Source organism: Anoplopoma fimbria, chromosome 6 (assembly GCF_027596085.1).
Source record: "Anoplopoma fimbria isolate UVic2021 breed Golden Eagle Sablefish chromosome 6, Afim_UVic_2022, whole genome shotgun sequence".
Classification (NCBI taxonomy): domain Eukaryota; kingdom Metazoa; phylum Chordata; class Actinopteri; order Perciformes; family Anoplopomatidae; genus Anoplopoma; species Anoplopoma fimbria.
Genome location: NC_072454.1, coordinates 2,571,003 through 2,591,985, shown reverse-complemented (window position 1 = coordinate 2,591,985; position 20,983 = coordinate 2,571,003). Strand labels below are relative to the sequence as shown.

Here is a 20,983-nt window from a genome sequence, read left to right as displayed (position 1 = left end):
GAATGTGGCAACCAAAACCAGAGAGGGTAAAAAGGTTGAACTTAATATCTGAGTTGAGATCTACGTATGAAAAAGGGGGTGACATGAGGAATAAAAGGTGGTGACAAGACGCTGAGGTGGAATAAAGAGATGCAGGTACAGGATGCAGGCGACCCACAATGCATTGCTGAATCCGGATGCATACAGAGTGACGCTTGAACTTTAGCTCCATTTTGACAACAGGAACAAAACTCTTGAGTCACAATTATCGCTGAATGGATTAGCTGATTAATTGATTAGTTTATCAACAGAAACATTTGATAATTACTATGATTATTAATAGTTTCTATCGAGCAAAAAAGGCAAAATATTTGTTGGTTCCAGCTTCTCAAATGTGATGATTCTGTTTTTTTCTGTTTTCATATTGATGTAACTTAGTTTTTGGTTTTGGACTGTTGATTTGACAAAACAAGCAACTTAAAGACGTCACCGTGAGCACTAGAACAATGCAACTGAGGTTTTTCAGCTTATTTCTGCCAATTTATAGACTTAATTGAAGATACAATATTTGCTTATTGCAGCATTAATGTCAGTTAAATAACACATAATCAGTCTTTAACTGTGAAATTGAAAAGCTACGTTGGAACAACTAAAAGTGTCTTTTTAATTTATTTAATGTTATTTTTCATAGTGATAAGAATAAAGAATGACAAATACACAAAAACTGAAGAAACACACAGAGTGATACAATAAAATGACGATGAAACTCAATAAAAGTATCAGATCCTTCATGAATGACTTCAAACTTGAGTTTAAAGATGATTCCACAAACAGTAAACGCCTGAAATCCCAATGAGGATTTACGTAATGAATACTTATGACCCTCAAAATGACCATCTCTATATCAGTTACTCACTCAAGTTACCCTGAATTCTTGAAGAAAACTTTGTTTTTCTTGCATGCCTCAACAATGCACCAAAAACTGAAAAAAGTTTTGATGACTAAGAACGTGAATCTTTGCTAAAACCTGAATATTTGAAACACTTAAAAAGTCTCAGGCTACTCGTCTGTGTGTGTTTGTGAAGATGTGAGCGTACGACTGGATACATTTGATTAAACAGCACGAGTTGTGTTAGAGTTTGTAAACAGATGTTTTCATACGAGTTTTGCTGTTGTTAAATGTCGCATTTACTTCAATTCATCAAGACTTTTCTCAGTTTTTGTATTTTCTGTTCCCTGTGGAGACACGAGAGAAAACCAAAGTTTTCTGCGAGAATTCAAGATAACATGTGGAGAGTAACAGTTTTAAGGTTCCTCATAGATGCACAAAGTGTTACTGAGACAGAAACCGTAAAGAAAACCAACAGGCCACTGAGGAACCTGGTTATTTAGACTTTTAAGGATGAATTTAATATAAGTGTATTTAAGGAAATTAACAAAACTTGTCACTGATTTACTTTTATGTCTAAAACCTCATGTAAAACTACACAGAAACTACATTGATGAAGTTTTAAGTTTTATATATCACACTACTTTATCCCCAAAGCAGCAAAAGTCTGAAATCTGCTGCTTACAGATTGATTTAGCTCCACTGAACGAGTGGAAATATTCTACTGAAAGCAAAAAAACGTCCCTTCAAGAAAAATAAACACACACAAACTGGTCCTCGAGGAGAAGCACATATTTTAATCGGGAGGACTTTTGGCGCTCTCGAGTTGAGTTATCTCCCAAATGCAACCTCACAGTCAGCAGGCACGTATCTGGACGCGTTACCACAGCGAGGGCCTCCTTCGTTTTAATTTACCAGCCCTCCCTTTACCCCACCTCCATCTCTAGTGGTTAAACACAGCGAGGGAAGCACATGAAGGGAAAACAGCTAATTGAATTTGTGCATCTGCTTCTGCCCACGCACATACATGAAGTTCAGTGGGAGAAAAAAATACATTTAAAAAACAGGAATGTAAGTCCCCTATGTGTTTATTTTACAGGCGTCTTCATCTTAAGTCAAACGAAACCATTAAGGAGTGGGATTCTCTATTAGGAACCAGTGGGAAGAGGAGGTAAACAGATGCATGCAAATGAGGGAGAGCAGGGTGAGTGTGTGGGGGGGGTCAGGGGAGAGAGGAGGGAGGGGCAGGGGGATGAGTGTTCGTCTCCTGATAAGGGTGTTTGTATTCCACTACTGGGTGAAAAGCAGAGAGGGAGGGAAGGGAAGGAAAGGAGGACGTAGGACAGTCCACTGTGATGTTTTAAGAAGATGGTCATCCATAAGTTAAAGGGCCCAAACACACACATGTACACACACACACACATGTACACACAGGTGGATGTGATCACTCTTTGGGTTCCTCTGGTGAGAACGTACCTTCACAGAACCTGAGTTTCTCCTTGTAATAGTGATGCTCCAGGGGATTTGCTGCAGAACATAACAACAATAAAAAAGGGGGGTTAGGTTTGGAATATATGTGAAAACAACACGCTGAATGATTGTGTCTTTAAACTAAGCTGGAGCTCACACATCCCCCCCCCCCCGTTTAGCTCCACCAGACCTTGTTGGTAAAGTGTAACCCGTAAACTCTCGTGGCCTCCGGTCGCTTGTGAAGAGGACAGCGGCCCGTCTGGCGGCCGGGAACACCTTCCAGGATTAGTAGTATTAATCAGATAAGGGGGTGGGGGGGGGGCAGGCAGGCCCAGACATGGGCACCTGCTCTGGGGGAGGAGGGGGGGTTTGGCTGCAGGGGACCCTTGGAGCTGCTCCAATGAGCCTGGGTCTACCTCTAGTGGGGAGACGAGGAACTAACATGGCAGAGAGTAAAACTGGACTTCACAGAGGATTTTTATTAATGATGATGATGATGATGATATCCATCGACCAATCAGAGAAGTCTCCCTGAGATACACACAACTGTTCTAAAAGAGGTAAAGCTGTTGATCAGACAGGTGTTTCTGCTGTTTAACCCAACCTCGTTGATGTAAACGAGGTGGACAAAATAATAGAGACAGTGTAAACACCTCTCTAAAACACGACAAAACATTCAGAAAAGTAGAATTGATGGCAGGATTGTTGTCTTGTGTTATTTCACATGACAGATTTCTCTGTTGTGTATTTTTCCTGTTACTTTTACTTCCATGTAGCGTCAGAGTTCAGCAACGTTTGAATCAGAATGTGATGACAGAGGGTTGTTTGTTTGATCAGAGACTATGTTATTAAACCTTTTAGGACTTTTTTTGACTTGTTATACTATGATTTTTTTCAAATTTACTTTACTGTTCCTTTTTTATTCCTTTTTTTCAACATACTATACTCTGACTTTTTTTTAACGACTACATCATGCCTTTTAATCAATTTTCTCTTTTTTTTTTATGACTTTTTTTCAACATACTATAGACTTTCTTGTGCCTTTATGATACCTTATTACTGTTCTCAAAATATTATATTATGCCTTTTTATGACTTTTTTGACCGTCTTCGATATACAAGACTTGATTTTGACATGCTTTATATATACTATACTATATACTATATATTTTACCACTTATTTGACAAACTATACTAGATTTGTTGACTATACTCTGGCTTTTTTCACATACTGCATCATGTCATTTTTATGGCTATATTTGAAGAACTTTAGTATTACGTTTCAATGGCTTTTTTATATTCTCTACAAAGATCTTTTGTAATTATTTTACTAAAAACAAAATTAGTTTTCTTGTGACTTGCTTCTACAAACTATGCCATGACTTTTTTTTACCTCCTTACCTCCTTTTTGTACTATACCTGCACACAAATATTTACTATTATCCCAAAATGTCAATATTGTGAATCATGTTCTTTTTTAGGCCTTATTCCATGTAGCGTTTTCAGATTAAGACATGTGGGATATCTGACATAATTTACTAAATGCACATCATGCTGTATTGAAGAAGACTTGAAACTAGAGATTGAGACCATAAACTCATGTTTACAATGTTTACTGAGGGAATAAATCAAGAGAGAAGTAGAGTCATTTTCTCATAGACTTCTATACAACCAGAGGAGTCGCCCCCTGATGGACAGCAGAGAGAATGCAGCTTTAAGACACTTCTGCATCAACAAACACATTTAGATCTAGTCTAATTGCAGACAAATTGGTATCATGACCTGAGCTATCCTCACACTGCCATGTGGAAATGTTGTGATACTTTTGGATGGTGATTCTGCTCCCCTGCTCTGCCTCCCTCTCCTCCCTCCACTCTGATATCAAGCCACACTTTAGTAATCCTCCAAATGAAAGGATTTGGAGCGAGAGCATCGTCTCTCCACTGAAGATTGGAATGAAAGAGAAGGCGGCTTCTCAGATGAAAGAGAGGAGGGAGGGGATCCCCGTGATGAGAGAGGACGAGACGTACTGTACACAAGACGAGAACGAACTAAAATATATATATTTAAATGAGACAAAGAGGTGGAAACAATGAAAGAGAGGCGGAAGCATCTGAGACAAAAGAAAAGACATGAAGATGTGGAGAAAGAGAGAGACAGAAGTGATGGAGGAAGGCAAGGAAATAATAATAAAGATATGTACTGTATGTCTTTAAAAAGAGAGAAAGAAAGGCAAAATGGTGGTTTATGCACCCTCAGAGAAATGTATGATATAACTTAAAGCTGCTCTGATCAATATTTTAAATTAAAAAATAGATCAAATGTGAAGAGTGTCGCTCTAGTGACAAACTCAGAGAGTGTTTTAGCTTCTTTGAGCTCATTGTTTTGTTTTTTACGGCCCACTGCTTTACCGTTTTGGTTCCCTCTCACCGCTTTTGTCATCTCTCTTCCAGCAAAGCAGGTTTTAAGTCACTTTGGAGCAGAAAGACTCAGCTAGAGACGAGCTGGTGAAGAAAGTGGAGCCTTTATATATTTCCCTCAGAAGCTGGTGGAGGCCATAGACTGTATAGAAGAAGAGGGGGGTCGCAATCTTGGATTTCTACCGACGCCATGGAAATTACCATATTTTGTATTGCTCAGGAGTGACGTAAAGACGCCTTATATTATGGACAAAGATTACGTCACCTTATCTTGAGGTCCCAAGTTAGTGTAATTGTGAATAACTCTACAATAATTGGTATATTATAATAAGATGCTTCCCACAGAAGAAGACAAACTATATGTAGCCACCGTCCTCGAGCTGAAATGTGTAAATTTCAAAATGCTTCGAGGGAAGAGACGGCTCGTTCCTGTCGCTGCCATGACCGCCGGGGGGGGAGAGAGCGATCTGAGCACTTCCTGGTGGTAAGAGAAGCCTCCAGGCCCGAGGCAATATGAGGCTGGACTACACGGGGCCTCTTGCTATGTGATCCAGGAGAAAGTCAACAGTTTAGTTTCCCCCTATCGCTGTGTGTCAGGACCCCGGGTCAACAGGAACACAGCCAGAGTAAGAGATAGAACCACGGAGGCCTAATAACCTGTGTGTGTGTGTGTGTGTGTGTGTGTGTGTGTGTGTGTGTGTGTGTGTGTGTGTGTGTGTGAGTGTGTATGTGCATAAGGCTTTAGGGTGCAAATCCTACATACTAATAGCCTCTAAGAGTGTATGTGTGGTGAGACACTGACAATACGCAGCGTGGATGGTTTGTGTGTCCGTGTGTTTGCAGCTTATGGGCGGCAGCGTAAAGCCCTTCTTCATATATAAGGAAATCACATACGTCCACGAAAAAACAAGACAAACTTATCTTAAACACAAACAGACATCCAATACAAACACTATTTACCTGGCTCTCCTTTATCGTAGTACTGATAGGTGCCAATATCTGTATCTGTGGGGCGAGAGAGAGAGAGAGAGAGAGAGAGAGAGAGATGAACATCTAGCTGTCAGGGAAAAGCAGAAGACAGATCAGCAATTTCGCACCGTGGGATAAACAATCGCTATCAGCCAGTGGCCTGTCCCGTCTGCCAGCACCACAGTTTAGATAAGACCCAGTGAGGGAGGAGGGGGGAGGAGGAGGATGGGGAGTGTGGGCTGGGGGGTCCGAGCCAGACTGGATGTGGAGGGGGGTAAAGGGGTATTAATAAAGACGGGAGTGTGCCTCCACCCACCTGAGGGACAGATTTACACACATGCAACATATACATTTAAAGTAGACACACACACACACACATACACAGACTCAGCATGCAGCTACAATCACATATGACCAACACACACACACACACACACACACACACACACACACACACACACACACACACACACACACACAAACTGCTGAGCGGAGCCTTTTTTTTTTTTTTTGTCAGTGTTATTCCTGCAGGCCTCAAAAACCATAAGCGGCCAGACTCGGATTCGCCCAACACATCGTTTCTTTATCGCTCCACTACTGTTGCTGCTGCTGCTGCTGAGGCCGGGTCACACTAATACAACAGGAGAGCTGATGGAACACACACACACACACACACACACACACACACACACACACACACACACACACACACACACACACACACACACACACACACACACACACACACACACACACACACACACACACACACACACACACACACACACACACCACTATAAGTAATGGCTTAATGTCACTTCCTCCATTTCTGACACAGATAGTGGTTCTTTAACCTTGAGTATCCGCTAATACCAATCTTTTTTTCTATTAAACAACGACCACAATGTTCTTGAACCGTTAAAAAGCACTTAAACTTGTATAAATATTGGTGTTAACGGTAAATCTAATGTCTCAATTTTAAGAGTCACTTGTTAATGTCAAACTTACTAGGAATTAACATCAAAACACAATGCTCTAGGGATGAAACAAGTGCATAAGGATCAGGTTAATAATATAAATAAAACAGTGTCACATTGGGTTTTTCATGTTGTTTATGACGTGGGAGGCTCACACACATGCAGAGTTGAGTAGAGTTGGCTGCACTGGTTGACAGCTGGATCAATAGCTCAATATAGCCAAGACTGATCAGTTAAAAATGAATTAATTCATTCATCAGCACTCCAGAAACACGACTACAAACAGATGCTCATTCTGCTCTCGGTCTGCTTGACTGCAGCACTAAATGCACAACTCCAACATTTGCGTAGTGCTTTAGTTTGAGATTTATCAAACCAAACTATATTTGTGGGACTTTTACGGACTAAAATTCTTTCATAAAGATCCAGACATGTTTTAAGAATGATAATTTGTGTCTGATATGTTCAATAACATGACCTCTACTCCTCCCAAATTGAAAGATTCTGAATTTTTTAATTTGCAAATACTTTTGTAGAAGTATTTGTATTGTCTTCTGCTTCACTATCAAGTATATTAAAAGTGTAATTTGAAACACAGGAGGTTTAATATCAGAGAATGATTTTCGAGTTGAAAAAAAAATAAATAAATATGAACGTCCTCCTTCTAGTGTCTAACTCTGCACATTCATCATTCTACACACTGAAGGTCAAGTAACAAAAACTCTAGTCCGTCTGTACTAAATCCTAAACATAAACTAGTCTCTTGGATTAAGGACAAACTAACTCTTTATCTTCACACAGTCATTTCTGTCGAGGTCTTCTTGTACAACACGTACAGAATACACATGTTTCATAGCGTGTGTTTATGAATCCATATTATTGTGTTTTTCAGTCTGATGTATGTGATGTAAGGTGCGGTGGTGATAGGGAGCGTCACACCTCAGCGACCAGGCCTCTTCGCTCAGATGTATCCCTCCATATTTTTCCAAGATAGCACAAGACACACAAAAGCAGAGTAAAAAAACAAACAAATAAGGATATGTCACCATCACCTGGGATGTACACCCCGTCGTACCTTTGTGTATTCACATAAACACACACACACACAACACAGGCAGCCTCCGAGAGACACTATCTTCGTCTGAGGCTCAGCAGACTGTGAAAGACAAGACAGAATTGAAGGGAGGAGAAAACAAGAAAATGGAGAAACAGAGCATTTCTGTCTGACAGAGGAGATGGACTGATAGGTGGGCGAGAAGGAAAAACGCACAAAAACTGCAGGAAAAGTCAAACTTAAGCCACGCCCACTGGGCCCCACAGGGAAGCATTGGTTTACTATTCATTTCTCATTGTATGCATGATGGAGATGTAGGCGGTGTGATGTGCAGCTACCTTAACATACAGAAACTGATCAGTGTTTACTGAGATATTCTCTTTACCGGGGAGCTTTTGATATATTTCAACCCTATTAGCTCATATTTTCTTAACAACAGTTATTTAAATTGGTCCAGACTTAAGGGAGAACGCTGCAGGCGGTATTCGCTAAAAGGCGGCGGCGGTGGGCGCTGTCGCCATCTTGTATTACGTCCATTGCCATGTTGTGTTTTTTTGCAGCCAATGAACAGAAGTTACCATAGTTGGAATGTGGAGGAGTGACGTAGAGACGCCGTAAATGTCTCAGGTAGCGGCAGCGACATGTCAATTACATTAAGCCCGCCCTAAAGCATCCCCTGCTTTATGGTCTGTTTGACTCTAAATGGAGCATCATTTACTAAATGAACATCATGCTGTATTGAAGAAGACTTGAAACTAGAGATTGCGACCATAAACTCATGTTTACAATGTTTACTGAGGGAATAAATCAAGAGAGAAGTAGAGTCATTTTCTCATAGACTTCTATACAACCAGAGGAGTCGCCCCCTGATGGACAGTAGAGAGAATGCAGCTTTAACACATGAAGCTTTGACTTCACTCTGCAGAACAGGAGGTTGCTAGCTGGTTAAAACTAAATGGGTTACAGGAAAAAAACATGTGATTATAGGGTTGAAATAGAATAAATACAATTATTTTTAAAAACTTGTTTGGTCTCTGAAAACCAGTTGCTTTTGGTTATTTGAACCAATTCCACTCTAAACAATGTAAAACACAGTTTAATGTTGCAAAAAAAAAAAACAGACATAGATAGCATGAGAATTTGAAGAGAGTAAAGAAAAAAGAGAGAGTGAGCATGTGTGATGACTGAGAGACAGATTGTTTAAGTAGATATCGGTGAGGAGGTGAAGGTGTGAAGACAAAGTGAGTGATGACAGAAAGAGCCAGAGCAAGACGGAGGTGAGAGGAAGAAGAAAGAAGAGGCAGACAGGGAGAGAACCTCTGAGAGGGAGGTGAACATGGAGAGAAGTGCTACCTTTGACTTGGAGTGAGCTCTTGGTGGACCACAAGTGCAGCTCAGCCAGGCAAAACGCCATCTGACGGACGGAGGAGTGAAACCCGAGTCTGCAGGGAGGGACGAGATAAAGGAGGATAAGAGTCAAACACAACCACAGATGCTTATCTTGACGAGACGACATAATAGACTGACATGAACAGGTCTGAGGGTCAAACAGAGTATGCATGTAGGCACACAAGGTCACATCTACAGATACTAGCAGACCAGGTCCAGACTTTACTGAAGAGAGGTGAAGTCCCGCCCCTTTACGGTGTCCCCCATGTGACCTTATACAGAATGATATGTTGAAAAGTCAACGGTGAGAGAAGAATGTTTTAGATCCTGTTTGATTTGTACGATGATGTTTGTCAATTTAAAAGATAATTTTGTAAGTTAAGAAAGTCTCATTTTGTTGTAGGATCATTTTTTATTTTTTTTAAACCAATCAGTGAACTTCATCTCTAGTCTCACACGATGTACTGTATGTCACCAACATGGCAATTAGCTTGACTTGCTAGCTAGCTAGCTAACCAAATTTAACATTATCTTAACTGATTTTGAGTTTTTATCAGCCATGAAGCGAAAGAACGACCAAGATCTTGTTGTTGGTGTGAGATACATCCTGGTACGAAACTCACAGACATCGTAGCTTCAGAGAGAGATGTCACTTACATGACTTTTGGGTGTGTCGTTTCTCTAATCACGTATTTTCACTGCTTTATACTTCAACAGTTTTATGACAAAATGAGACTTAATTAATGAGAAAATTTATATTTTAAATTGACAAACACCATATATGTAATTCATGTCACAATTTGTAGTACAGTGGTGCAACATAATACTCTTTTGTAGCACCAATTCCTGTGCCTGTTATACATGTATTACTAGTAATTTGGATTAACAGTAGTTACTCTACATGTCTGAATGCACATTTTGACCCAAAAAAATAAGTCCGTACTTGCCCAAAAGAAATTCTTATTCTTACAATTTCAATTTATCGAAAAGTTGCTTTAATAGACGGATCTGTAAAACCTAATTTCTCCATAAAGAATCACAGAAACACACCACTTCTAAATATTGTGTTTACCAGCGATGTGCTTACAAGTTCCTTTGAAATAAGTAATTCAGCATTAAAAAGCATAAAAAACTACTCATCAACTAGAGAAATCTTTGTCAACTAAAGACAAAACGACGGCTTAGTCTAGTCAGAACAAAAACAAAGTAACAGAAGGACAGACAGAGACACGCACATGAACTCAGACTGACTCTGAGACGAGGTCACGGCTGGCGACGTTTACACCTTCATTCAAACATCACAGGTGAGCAGTGATGGACAAACACTTTGGAGCTGACAGCGAAGACAAAGCAGGCAGCATTCCTCACATCGGGCCGTCGGCTCTCTGTCCGTCTTTAATACAGACTTTATTCTCCAGTACGTTAACTTCTGCTCCTCTCTGCAGGGTTTCACTTCAAGTATCGAATATTTGTTATTGTATGTTGCTGCTGTTTTTTGTTCTGTTTGTTATTGAACCACTTATGATGTTTCAGCGATAAAGAAGAAGAATTTCCTACTGAAAGGCAGGTGGAAACCTCCGGTTCTGCCAAGTGAAGTCAATGCAGAAGTGTCTTAAAGCTGCATTCTCTCTACTGACCATCAGGGGGCGACTCCTCTGGTTGTATAGAAGTCTATGAGAAAATGACTCTACTTCTCTCTTGATTTATTCCCTCAGTAAACATTGTAAACATGAGTTTATGGTCTCAATCTCTAGTTTCAAGTCTTCTTCAATACAGCATGATGTTCATTTAGTAAATGATGCTCCATTTAGAGTCAAACAGACCATAAAGCAGGGGATGCTTTAGGGCGGGGCTACACACTGATTGACAGGTCAGTGGACCTTATAAAAGAACATTTTGAATTCTTATCTGAACTTTCTTTACTTTTTGTCGTACGAGTCAGATTCAACGCTCCTAACATCAGATAACTGTGTTCATGAGATCTGTAATTTATCATAATACCAGTTATGTGTTTGATCAGTTTAAACTGCATAAAATAAGACAGTTTCAGAATCAGAATCACAATCAGAAAAGTATGTTTGCACACACAAGGATTTGGCTTGGTGATTGAATTCTGAAAATAAAAACATAATATAATAAGACATAATTTAAGAAAACAAAATATGAAAATGTGAATATGATAAAGTATATGATAAACAAACAAAGAAATTAAGAGAACGTTAAATAAAGTTTGTCATTGAGTTTGTCCAATTCCGTGAAAAACATTAAAGAAGTACAATTAAAACAGAAAAGATCTTTAACCGACGTGAACTGCTTTTGATAATATTATGGAGCGACAGAGACTTTCTCTCTCGTTAACGCTCAGACGGGACTCTCTCTTATCTCCTCCCCTCTTGCTCCTCATGATGTGGAGGGGGGCAAAAAAAAACAAAATCTAATTTTGCAACTCAAACCCCAAAACTACAAGTCCCAACAAAAATACACACAGATAACACCGGTCGCCATGGAAACTCTGGAGTTAGCATGGCATGGCAGCAGCGGCGTAACGAGTTTACTGACATAAGAGGATTCTTTTATTCTTTTATCCTCTCCTAACCAGCTTCTTTTTTTTGAGAGGAAGTCAGCCCTTTTTTGAAGGAAAAGCTCATTTCAGACGGCTTTCATTTAGTTATTGCCAGTCTGGAAAAAGTTCTGGAGACCTTGTTGTGGTGAATTGAAGGCGGAACAGAAGAAACAAGGGGGCTGACATAGATACGGAAAATAAAGGAGAGTATGTGTTGGACGGGAACGTGTGTCTCCTACTCTGTCACATCCTACACAACAGCATGTTAACCCTCTGAACCCCAAAACAAACACCAGCGTGATTGAAAAGCATGTTTTCTTTAAACAAATCGCCAAAACTACATCGTTTATCATAGTCAGAAGCTATAAAACCCGTCATTATCATCAGATTTGGTCCTTGAACACATCATGTGCAATGAACGCTTCAATCAGAAAAATAACCAAAACAAAGCTTAAAATTGTGGTTATTCGTTGATTTTAGGGACCAAATATTTTAAGTGCACTGCTTTCACTTCCTTGTGTGCAACATTCCTGATAATGTGCAAATCTTTGCTTGAAAATAAGACAAAAAAATAACAGATTTTAGTGCATTTTCTGCTCTTAAGTATATTTGTCTTGCTCTGTGGACTGCAGGCGCAAGATTCAGGAAAAGTTTTGGCGCGTACAGCTCCCCTAAAGTGATCTTGATCGCCCCCTGGTGGCTGTTAGTTTGAGCGCTTTATTTGATGTGCTGCCGAGTCTTCAATGATGGGAGCAGCATTTAAAAAAAACAATATTGCAGTTAATCATGATAATTTAATTGTGGGAAGCTTAAATAGTTATCGAAACTAACATTTGATTAAAATGTGCAACCCTGGATAGAAGAATATGAAATACACATGTGGTAGTTAGCAGTACGTTAAAACAGTAATTTTAATGTTAATAGGAACACCTGTGATTTTTAAATGTTTACTTCGAATAATAAAAGAATTGGAATGATGTTTTTCCAAAAACATTTTGTTGAAAGCTACAAGACCAGTACTTTCATGCACACACACACACACACACACACACACACACACACACACACACACACACACACACACACACACACACACACACACACACACACACACACACACACACACACACACACACACACACACACACACACACACAGGTCCTGGACAGCTGCCACACTCATTCTGATTTCTGGCTGGGTTGCTGTGGGCTACCTGTCCCCCGCAGAGCTTTGTGGGGGTGTACGGCCAGCGCTCAGAGGTGTGTGTGTGTGTGTGTGTGTGTGTGTGTGTGTGTGTGTGTGTGTGTGTGGGGGGGGTTGTCTAGGTTATTGTGGCCTGTCTTTACACTAGTAAAGAGGCTGCTTTAACATCAAAGGACGGGAGGGAAAACATACGACTCGTCTTTCAAAGACAGTCCACGGGAACTACGACCTTGTCTGCTCTCTGCATCTCTTTCACTGTCCCCTCTGGGTGGTTACCGACTGTGTGTGTGTGTGTGTGTGTGTGTGTGTGTGTGTGTGTGTGTGTGTGTGTGTGTGTGTGTGCGTGTGCGCAGAGAGGAGGAAGAGCAACAGAAAGTGTCTTTGTGTGAGTGAGTGTCTGTGTGAGATAGAAAGAGAAAGTCACTGACAGAACTTTAAGTAAATATTTATTAGAGGCTGGTTCTCTCGGAGTGAAGGGGAGAAACAATGGAGGCCTTTCTGAGATGTCTGGATTTGCAGTTCATCTCTCTCAACAGCCAGACGTTTATTTAAGATAACAGAATCTAACAAAGAGCTACATATGTCTGAGTGTATAAACATGTCCGGCTACAGTGGGAGTGCAGATGGATACATGACACAAACATGTATATGTGCCATGCATAGTATAATAATCTGACTAATAACACTAGAGAGCATTTCTCTAAATGTGTTATTTCAAATCTTTAGAATGATTCTTGTTCAAATACACATATTTTTTCTTAAGAAAATGAAAAAGATCTGATGTCAAACACTCTTATTTCCCGTAATGTCAAGAGTTCCACTAAAATCGTACTCTTTGTGAAACAGCATCACCAGAACTACGTGATGTATGACGATGTATTGAATATGGACATTTTCAGGAAAATATTTTTATTGCACCTTTAAAACAAAGTTATATACTGACCTCTCAAAACTGAATTTATTGGGTTACACTGTGAGCGTTTTTAACGGTGAAACCAAACAGGCTTTCTTGAGAGATATGATGAGATAATGATAAGATGAAGAAACATAGAGAGAATAATAGAGTTGGTTTTAGACATTTAAATAAAAGCAGATTTGTTGTTCTATCTATGCAAATAAAAGCTTATGGATATGAAGAACTGAGGCTTTAGTTCCTTGTTTAAAAACCTTGTTGGAACCGCACACACTTTGTTTGAATTGTGACATTTTGATGTTCTTTAATAGAAAAAGGAGCCTGAAGCTGAAGTGCACTTCAAATATAACCTAAAACTACCCGTCAGAGGAAACATCGGCCTTGGAGATATCACAGGATATCAGAAGGTTTTTAATGCTGTCAAAGATTGTTGATACTTAGGGCAACGCAGGTTTGCTTCCCTTTGTCGTCCTATATTACGTAAGGATTGGAAGAATTACTTTGACAAGATTTATTTCGGTGTGATCCTGCAAATATCCCAGCTGCCGTGCATGTAAGGAAATAACTGGAATAAAATGGAAATATATATTTCGTATTTTTTTATTTAATCATACATTTTGTACTTTGCTGTGATGAGAAAGTAAATGCTGAATGCAGTGCATGGACACCAAAATAACATGTTTGTTTAAAAATACTTTTATTTGTTCAACCATATAACATAAACCTATTTTTAAATGATGTCTTTTACTATTGCATTACATTTATTGTCACGCATCAATCACCAAGCCAAATTCCTTGTGTGTAACGTTCTTGGCATTAAACCGTTTCGGATTCAGATTTTCTGTGTATTTCCCCCCAAGATAAGTTCACTATTAAAAGGTATGACTTTCATATTAAAGGCTTAACTTCGCTTGGAAAACGTCCAGAGGTTTACTGGAAATGTAACATTCCTTTGCAACCCTATGTTTAATAAATCTATTTTGTGTTTTATCAATGGAGACATTTTTATGATTAACTGAATTGTTAAAGCCTGTCCAACAGGTATGTATGACAGGACTCCCGTTAACCCTTTTATGTCTAACAAGACGTCACCCATTGGTTTGTGGATTGATGTTATGAAGCCTCGAGTTCAGCGATTTTTGCCATTACCATCTTGGATCATCTTGGTCATCATGTTGTTTTTTTAGCAACCAATAAATGGAAGTTAGCATATTTGGAATGAGGAGGAGTGACGTAGAGAAGCTGTTTACGTCTCTGGTGTCGACCTGTCAATCAGTGTGTAGCCCCGCCCTAAAGCATCCCCTGCTTTATGGTTCATTTGACTCTAAATGGAGCATCATTTACTAAATGAACATCATGCTGTATTGAAGAAGACTTGAAACTAGAGATTGAGACCATAAACTCATGTTTACAATGTTTACTGAGGGAATAAATCAAGAGAGAAGTAGAGTCATTTTCTCATAGACTTCTATACAACCAGAGGACTTTATGTTGCAACAGATCAGTTTGAATCAAGCAATCACCTCCACTGCAACAAAAGAGAGAGATCTGAAATGAAGGCAGGTTCACAGACATTTTGTTTGACATCTCAAGAATCCTCTCTCACAGGTATGCACTCTCTCTCTCTCTCTCTCCCTTTTTCTCACACACACACACACACACACACACACACACACACACACACACACACACACACATATGCACACACACACACGTGCCAGAGGCGGTGCTGTCAGCTGGTGCAGTGGTCCCATCACAGTGTGGAGAGTGATGTGGTAAATTACAGGGTTAAGAGCTGCCATAGGGTGACTGACACAAGGCCATCACAGCCTACACACACACACACACACACACACACACACACACACACACACACACACACACACACACACACACACACACACACACACACACACACGGCTCTTTATAAGTTTGTACGTTTTCCATCCCTTTTCCTTTTCTCTCTGGTATTTTTCCTCGTGTTCCTTCACTTATCATCCCTCTGCCGACTTGTCCTTCTGCCTTTTATCTTTTCTTTTTTACCCCTCTCTTTTTTTTGTCCCCCATGTTTCTCAGAGGTCTCCTATTAGAAATGCATTAAGCTCTCTGACCCCCGTCTGCAAGCTTTCACTCTCTCTTTCTGGGAATGTTTTGTCTTCGTCACTCTCAAAGGACAGTTTGATTTTCTTTTTCTCTCCTGCAGTTTCTACTCTCCTCTTTATTGTCTCATCTCTCTCGAAAGCACAGTGTTTTTAAATTTTCTGACTTTTTCTCTCTCCCCTCAACCTTTATCTCCCACAGACTCTCTCTCAGCTACTGCCTGGTCTTGTTTTGGCTCTCGGAGAGAAACATGAAGAACATACAAAGATGCAACCAGGAAGTATATCTAGAGAGAGAGAGATAGATGTGAGTTTGTAAATGTGAGTGCATATTTTCCAATCTGAGGTGCCTCGGAGTTCCTGTCACACACTACATGAACACACACACACACACACTCATGTATTCAGTAAACACACTCAGTCCTACGTCCAATCTCTCAAAACTTCCGATATGTGAACGCATACGTATGCACGGAGAGGCCCATACAGTACGATGCATACTCTGCTATCTTTTTAACGGTGTGACACCTGAGGAAATGTACACATGCACACATTTACATACATATGACGTGAAGATTCACACAAGCTCTTATCTCCGGCGTATCCCTGAGGGAGACGTCCTCCAGCTTCCAGTGTCATATCAGAGCATAAACGGTGGACCAAACTCTGAGGACAACATCGGGGAGATAATGAGTGGGGAGAAAAACGGATAAAACAAAGAAACAGATTCATAAAAGGAGTGTAATGTGTGTCAGGGGAGGGCTGAGAGCACTGAGACAACAGATTAGATGTTTGTCTGTCGGCTGGAGAAGAGAGACTGGTGCAAACTCTCAGGACTGAGCGATCGCTGGCATGCAAGAAAATGCAATAATGTCAAAACATGTTGATAGTGCTACAATGATAGTGTCACTCCTTTCTTTATGCTCTGTCTTACTTCTATTTGGGGCCCTAGGGTTCTGGAATGACAGGTCCACTAGGGCCGCAACTATTGGTTACCCCTCGGTTTTAGGACTGCCGTTTTGAAGCTTTGAGTTTTGCGATTTCGCCGTCGCCATCTTGGATTACGGCAGTCACCATGTAGTTTTTTCCGCAATTAATGAGCAGAAGTAACCACCTTAAATTAAGGAAATTCTGCAGAGGTGAATGATCTTCCCAGAGGTAAACCATTTAAATCATGAGCTACTAAAAGTTGTAAAATGCACTAATAGCTGAGTTATTTGCCTTCCTCCATTGATGCGAATGAGAAAGAGGGCTGAGAGCTGGGAGGCGGGGTTAAAGGAAATGCTTTTAAGTCAAACTATATTTTGCTTTATGCAGCACTGAGCAACTTTTACAGGAATAAACGCTGAATCCATGTTTCTGACCCGCTGCATCGTTCTGTGGTACAATGCATATTGTAGCCTCAAGGGGCACTATAAGGACATGTCTGGTCCTCTTCCTGTCTGTCTGTCTGTCTGTCTGTCTGTCTCTTTACTTCAGTGTTGTGTTGAGGGCCTTAGGCGTTACTAAACTCGACCCGCTGAGAGGAAAAAAGGAGGGGACGAACTAAAAACTGTTTTCTTCAATCAACCTGCTGTGAGGCCTGGCGGCGGTGTGCTAACACACACACACACACACACACACACACACACACACACACACACACACACACACACACACACACACACACACACACACACACACACACACACACACACACACACACACACACACACACACACACACACACACACACTGTACATCTTCTCATCTGTCCCATTACAAGACAGAGGGTTTGGTTGAAGACAGTGGAGGGTGGGCAACGTGGCGCCAGGCAGCAGGCGTTTCATTCACACCCACACACACACACACACACACACACACACACACACACACACACACACACACACACACACACACACACACACACACACACACACACACAGTCCCACAGGAGTCCATTCAGCTGGCGGCAGAAGAAGAATAGAAGTGATTGACGGGAGGAACAAAATGAGGTAAAGGTAATACTATTCAACAGAGGTGACAGGTACACTGTGTGTGTGTGTGTGTGTGTGTGTGTGTGTGTGTGTGTGTGTGTGTGTGTGTGTGTGTGTGTGTGTGTGTGTGTGTGTGTGTGATGTTTAAGGGACAAGTCAATCAGCGAGAAAATGAAGCTCGAGTGACATGACCGTTGGGCAAGTGTGTGTGTGTGTGTGTGTGTGTGCATGCAAATGAGTGTTACGATCACTTGAAGCACAAGTTCAGGTTCTTTAAGGCAGGTGGAGGTGAAGAGTTGAAAAGTTCAGGTGTCCAGAGAAAAAGAGAAAGAAAGACTTTCTGCACCATAAAAACACAACAAAAACAAAAGTCAACTAAATAAAAAATACAAGTAAACACAAAAAAAAAAAAAAAAAGTGAGGACCTTAACTGTTGCTATCATCTACTTTTCTAGGAGTCTGTAAGGCTGCAACTAATGGTTATTATTATTGCGGTTGTTTCTCAATAGATTAATTTATTGTTTTGTTTATAAAATGTCCGAAAAAATGTAGAAAAAATGCAAATAATAACTGATTAGAGCCCAAAAAGACGTCTTCAAGTTACTTTTTTTAGCCAACCACCAGTGCAAAACCCCAAAATATTTAGTTTACTAATATTTGGGACAAAGAAAAAGCATTAAATCTTCGAATTTGAGAAGCTGAATTACACAATATTTGGCATTTTTGCTCGACTAAAAGTATGAATCAATTATCACAACATTTGCAGATTATTTTCCTATCAATCTGCTAAACAATTCATCAACTAATAGTTTGAACTCTTGTATCTAAGGACTTATTTTACACTCTTAAAAAGTCAAAAAGTCACACTCAAATTATTACAATAGCTTTTGCACAGGTGGCCACAATAAAAGACTTTTCATGAACCTCCCTCTCATACATGTGAATATCTTTGTTTGTTTGCAAGATCTCCTTGTAAATTGTGAATTCAGTTTAGATTTTTATTGCTCTAATAGGGCGGGCGTGTGAACAATAAGCACTTCTGAATCTCACTGTTAAGAAATCAATCGACAAGTCAAATAATCCAGAATGTAATTCTCAAACCCAGCAGCCCTTCAGGGAGGGAGAGAGAGAGACGGACGCAGGGTGACGGAGGGATGAGAGGAGGCTCTTCTAAGCAGATGTGTAAACGTCATTAGAGGAGGTAATGGAGGGAGGAAGTGGTGGGAAGTCGGGGAGGTATTTACCCAACCGCCTGGAGCAGAAACACAAACACAGCATCGGTAATGACTGAGACAGACGGGGCGGAGAGACACGCAGGAAAAGAGACGTTTAGTGGAGAGTCAGGTCAGAAAAACAGAGTTTGAAAACTAAAAAATGTAGTAAGTTTCAGACAGGATTCCAGTAAACCAGTTCAGCTAAAGGCCTAATCCTGGCGAGTGTTCCTCTAACAGCAGAGTGCATCGGTCCTGCAGCAACGGCCCCGAGGGCAGGAAAGAGACAAAGCCTCCGAAACCGGCGGCACAATTGCTGTCCGACTTCAAAGAGATTCTCGTGGACCGTGAGCCTCTCCGGTGTCCCCCCCGCCCCCATCGCAGAGTCACACTGACCGTGGTTTTGTTTATGTTGTTGGATTTTCTTTTTCTCCTAAAGCCGTTTGTGGCGCCCCGTTGTTTTGCCCCTCACCTTTTGACCGCAAACGCACGTATAAAACAGTAAACACACAAACAAACACACCTGATGTGTCTATTTGTGTGCACGAAACATAGAAAATATATGATTAAAAACAGACAACACACATCATATATAAACTACCTTTCAAATGTGTGGAATCACTTGTTATTGATGTTCTTATTCTCTCGTTCAATAATAACTAAAAGGGAGATTATAGCAGTATGAATCAGACTCTAAATGTATATTATTTACATTTTTAATAGTTTTGCCTCCTTAAAGAAGATTAAAACTTCCATTTAGTCGACGTCCCCACAGTTTTACATGAGAGGAGAGAATACTCTTGAACAGTAGATCATTATTGAACTACTAATAACTAAATATTGAGATAGTCTCTCAGTGGTTAGATTGAAGAGCTCTGCTAAAGTAACAAGTTCCCTTTAAATCCCAGCTTCTTCTAGGACGCTTTATTGTGAAACAGGAAGTTGTTCCCATGTAAATCTGCACACATTAGTTCTTGATAAAGTGGTACAAATAGTTTATAAGAAACTAGTTTTTTGTCTTCATGGTGGATCAGAAAGTAATGCAGCTTGAAAATATCTGCAAAGTGTTTTATTTTAGGACAAAAAATGTCCAAATTTGTGGGTGCGTACACATATACAGAGACATACAGCTTAGTTAAAGCTCTGCAAAAACTCACATTTTAAGGAACACACACACAAACACACTCACACACCTGTCAAGGGCTCAGGAAGACGGGTTCCTTTAAAGTTGTTGTCAGATGCACAGAGCGAGATGGACCCCGGCAAAAGGAAAGGTCACGGCGAGCGTCCCCTAGACGTCTCAGCGGTCTTATTTACCCGTCACACACTCACACACATGCTGTCCGTCACCTCACAGACGAGGCCATGACACCTTGGACACCTCTCTGCAGGCATTGCCTCTCTCTCTCTCTCCCTCTCTCTCTCTCTGACAGGTTGACGTGGCCGGACGTCGATGGCCAAGAAGTTTGTTCTCTTTGCTGTGACCTCAGAGATGGACATCGGTGTCATATCTGCTGCAGTTCACGCTCCGGTCTATAAGTGGAAATAAAATCCTCTCCCAGCTCTTCTTGTCGATCACACTTTATCAGTCTAGTTTGATATTTAGTTCAGGGGGTGGGGTTCTAAAACTTAAATTGATATCTATTTAGGGATTGCAATGACCTTGATTTTCATATTCAAAGCACTGCTACTGTTGGTTTAGAGCAGGCGGCAACCTCCGATTCTGCAGAATGAAGTGTCTTAAAGCTGCATTCTCTCTCCTGTCCATCAGGGGGCGACTCCTCTGGTTGTATAGAAGTCTATGAGAAAATGACTCTACTTCTCTCTTGATTTATTCCCTCAGTAAACATTGTAAACATGAGTTTATGGTCT

At 40.5% G+C, this 20,983-nt stretch overlaps 1 protein-coding gene across 3 annotated transcripts in view; it reads right to left on the bottom strand.

Moving 5' to 3' along the window:
• wdpcp (WD repeat containing planar cell polarity effector) overlaps positions 1-20,983 on the bottom strand; it is an 81,157-nt gene that overhangs the window by 50,985 nt on the left and 9,189 nt on the right. For all 3 annotated transcript variants that reach the window (XM_054599730.1, XM_054599731.1, XM_054599732.1), the window contains exons 2-4: positions 9,111-9,199; positions 5,718-5,762; positions 2,345-2,395 (exon numbers count right to left, since the gene is read on the bottom strand). In XM_054599730.1, coding sequence (XP_054455705.1) covers positions 2,345-2,395; positions 5,718-5,762; positions 9,111-9,171 — 157 coding nt within the window. In that variant the 5' untranslated portion in view covers positions 9,172-9,199. The remainder of the gene's footprint in view (positions 1-2,344; positions 2,396-5,717; positions 5,763-9,110; positions 9,200-20,983) is intronic.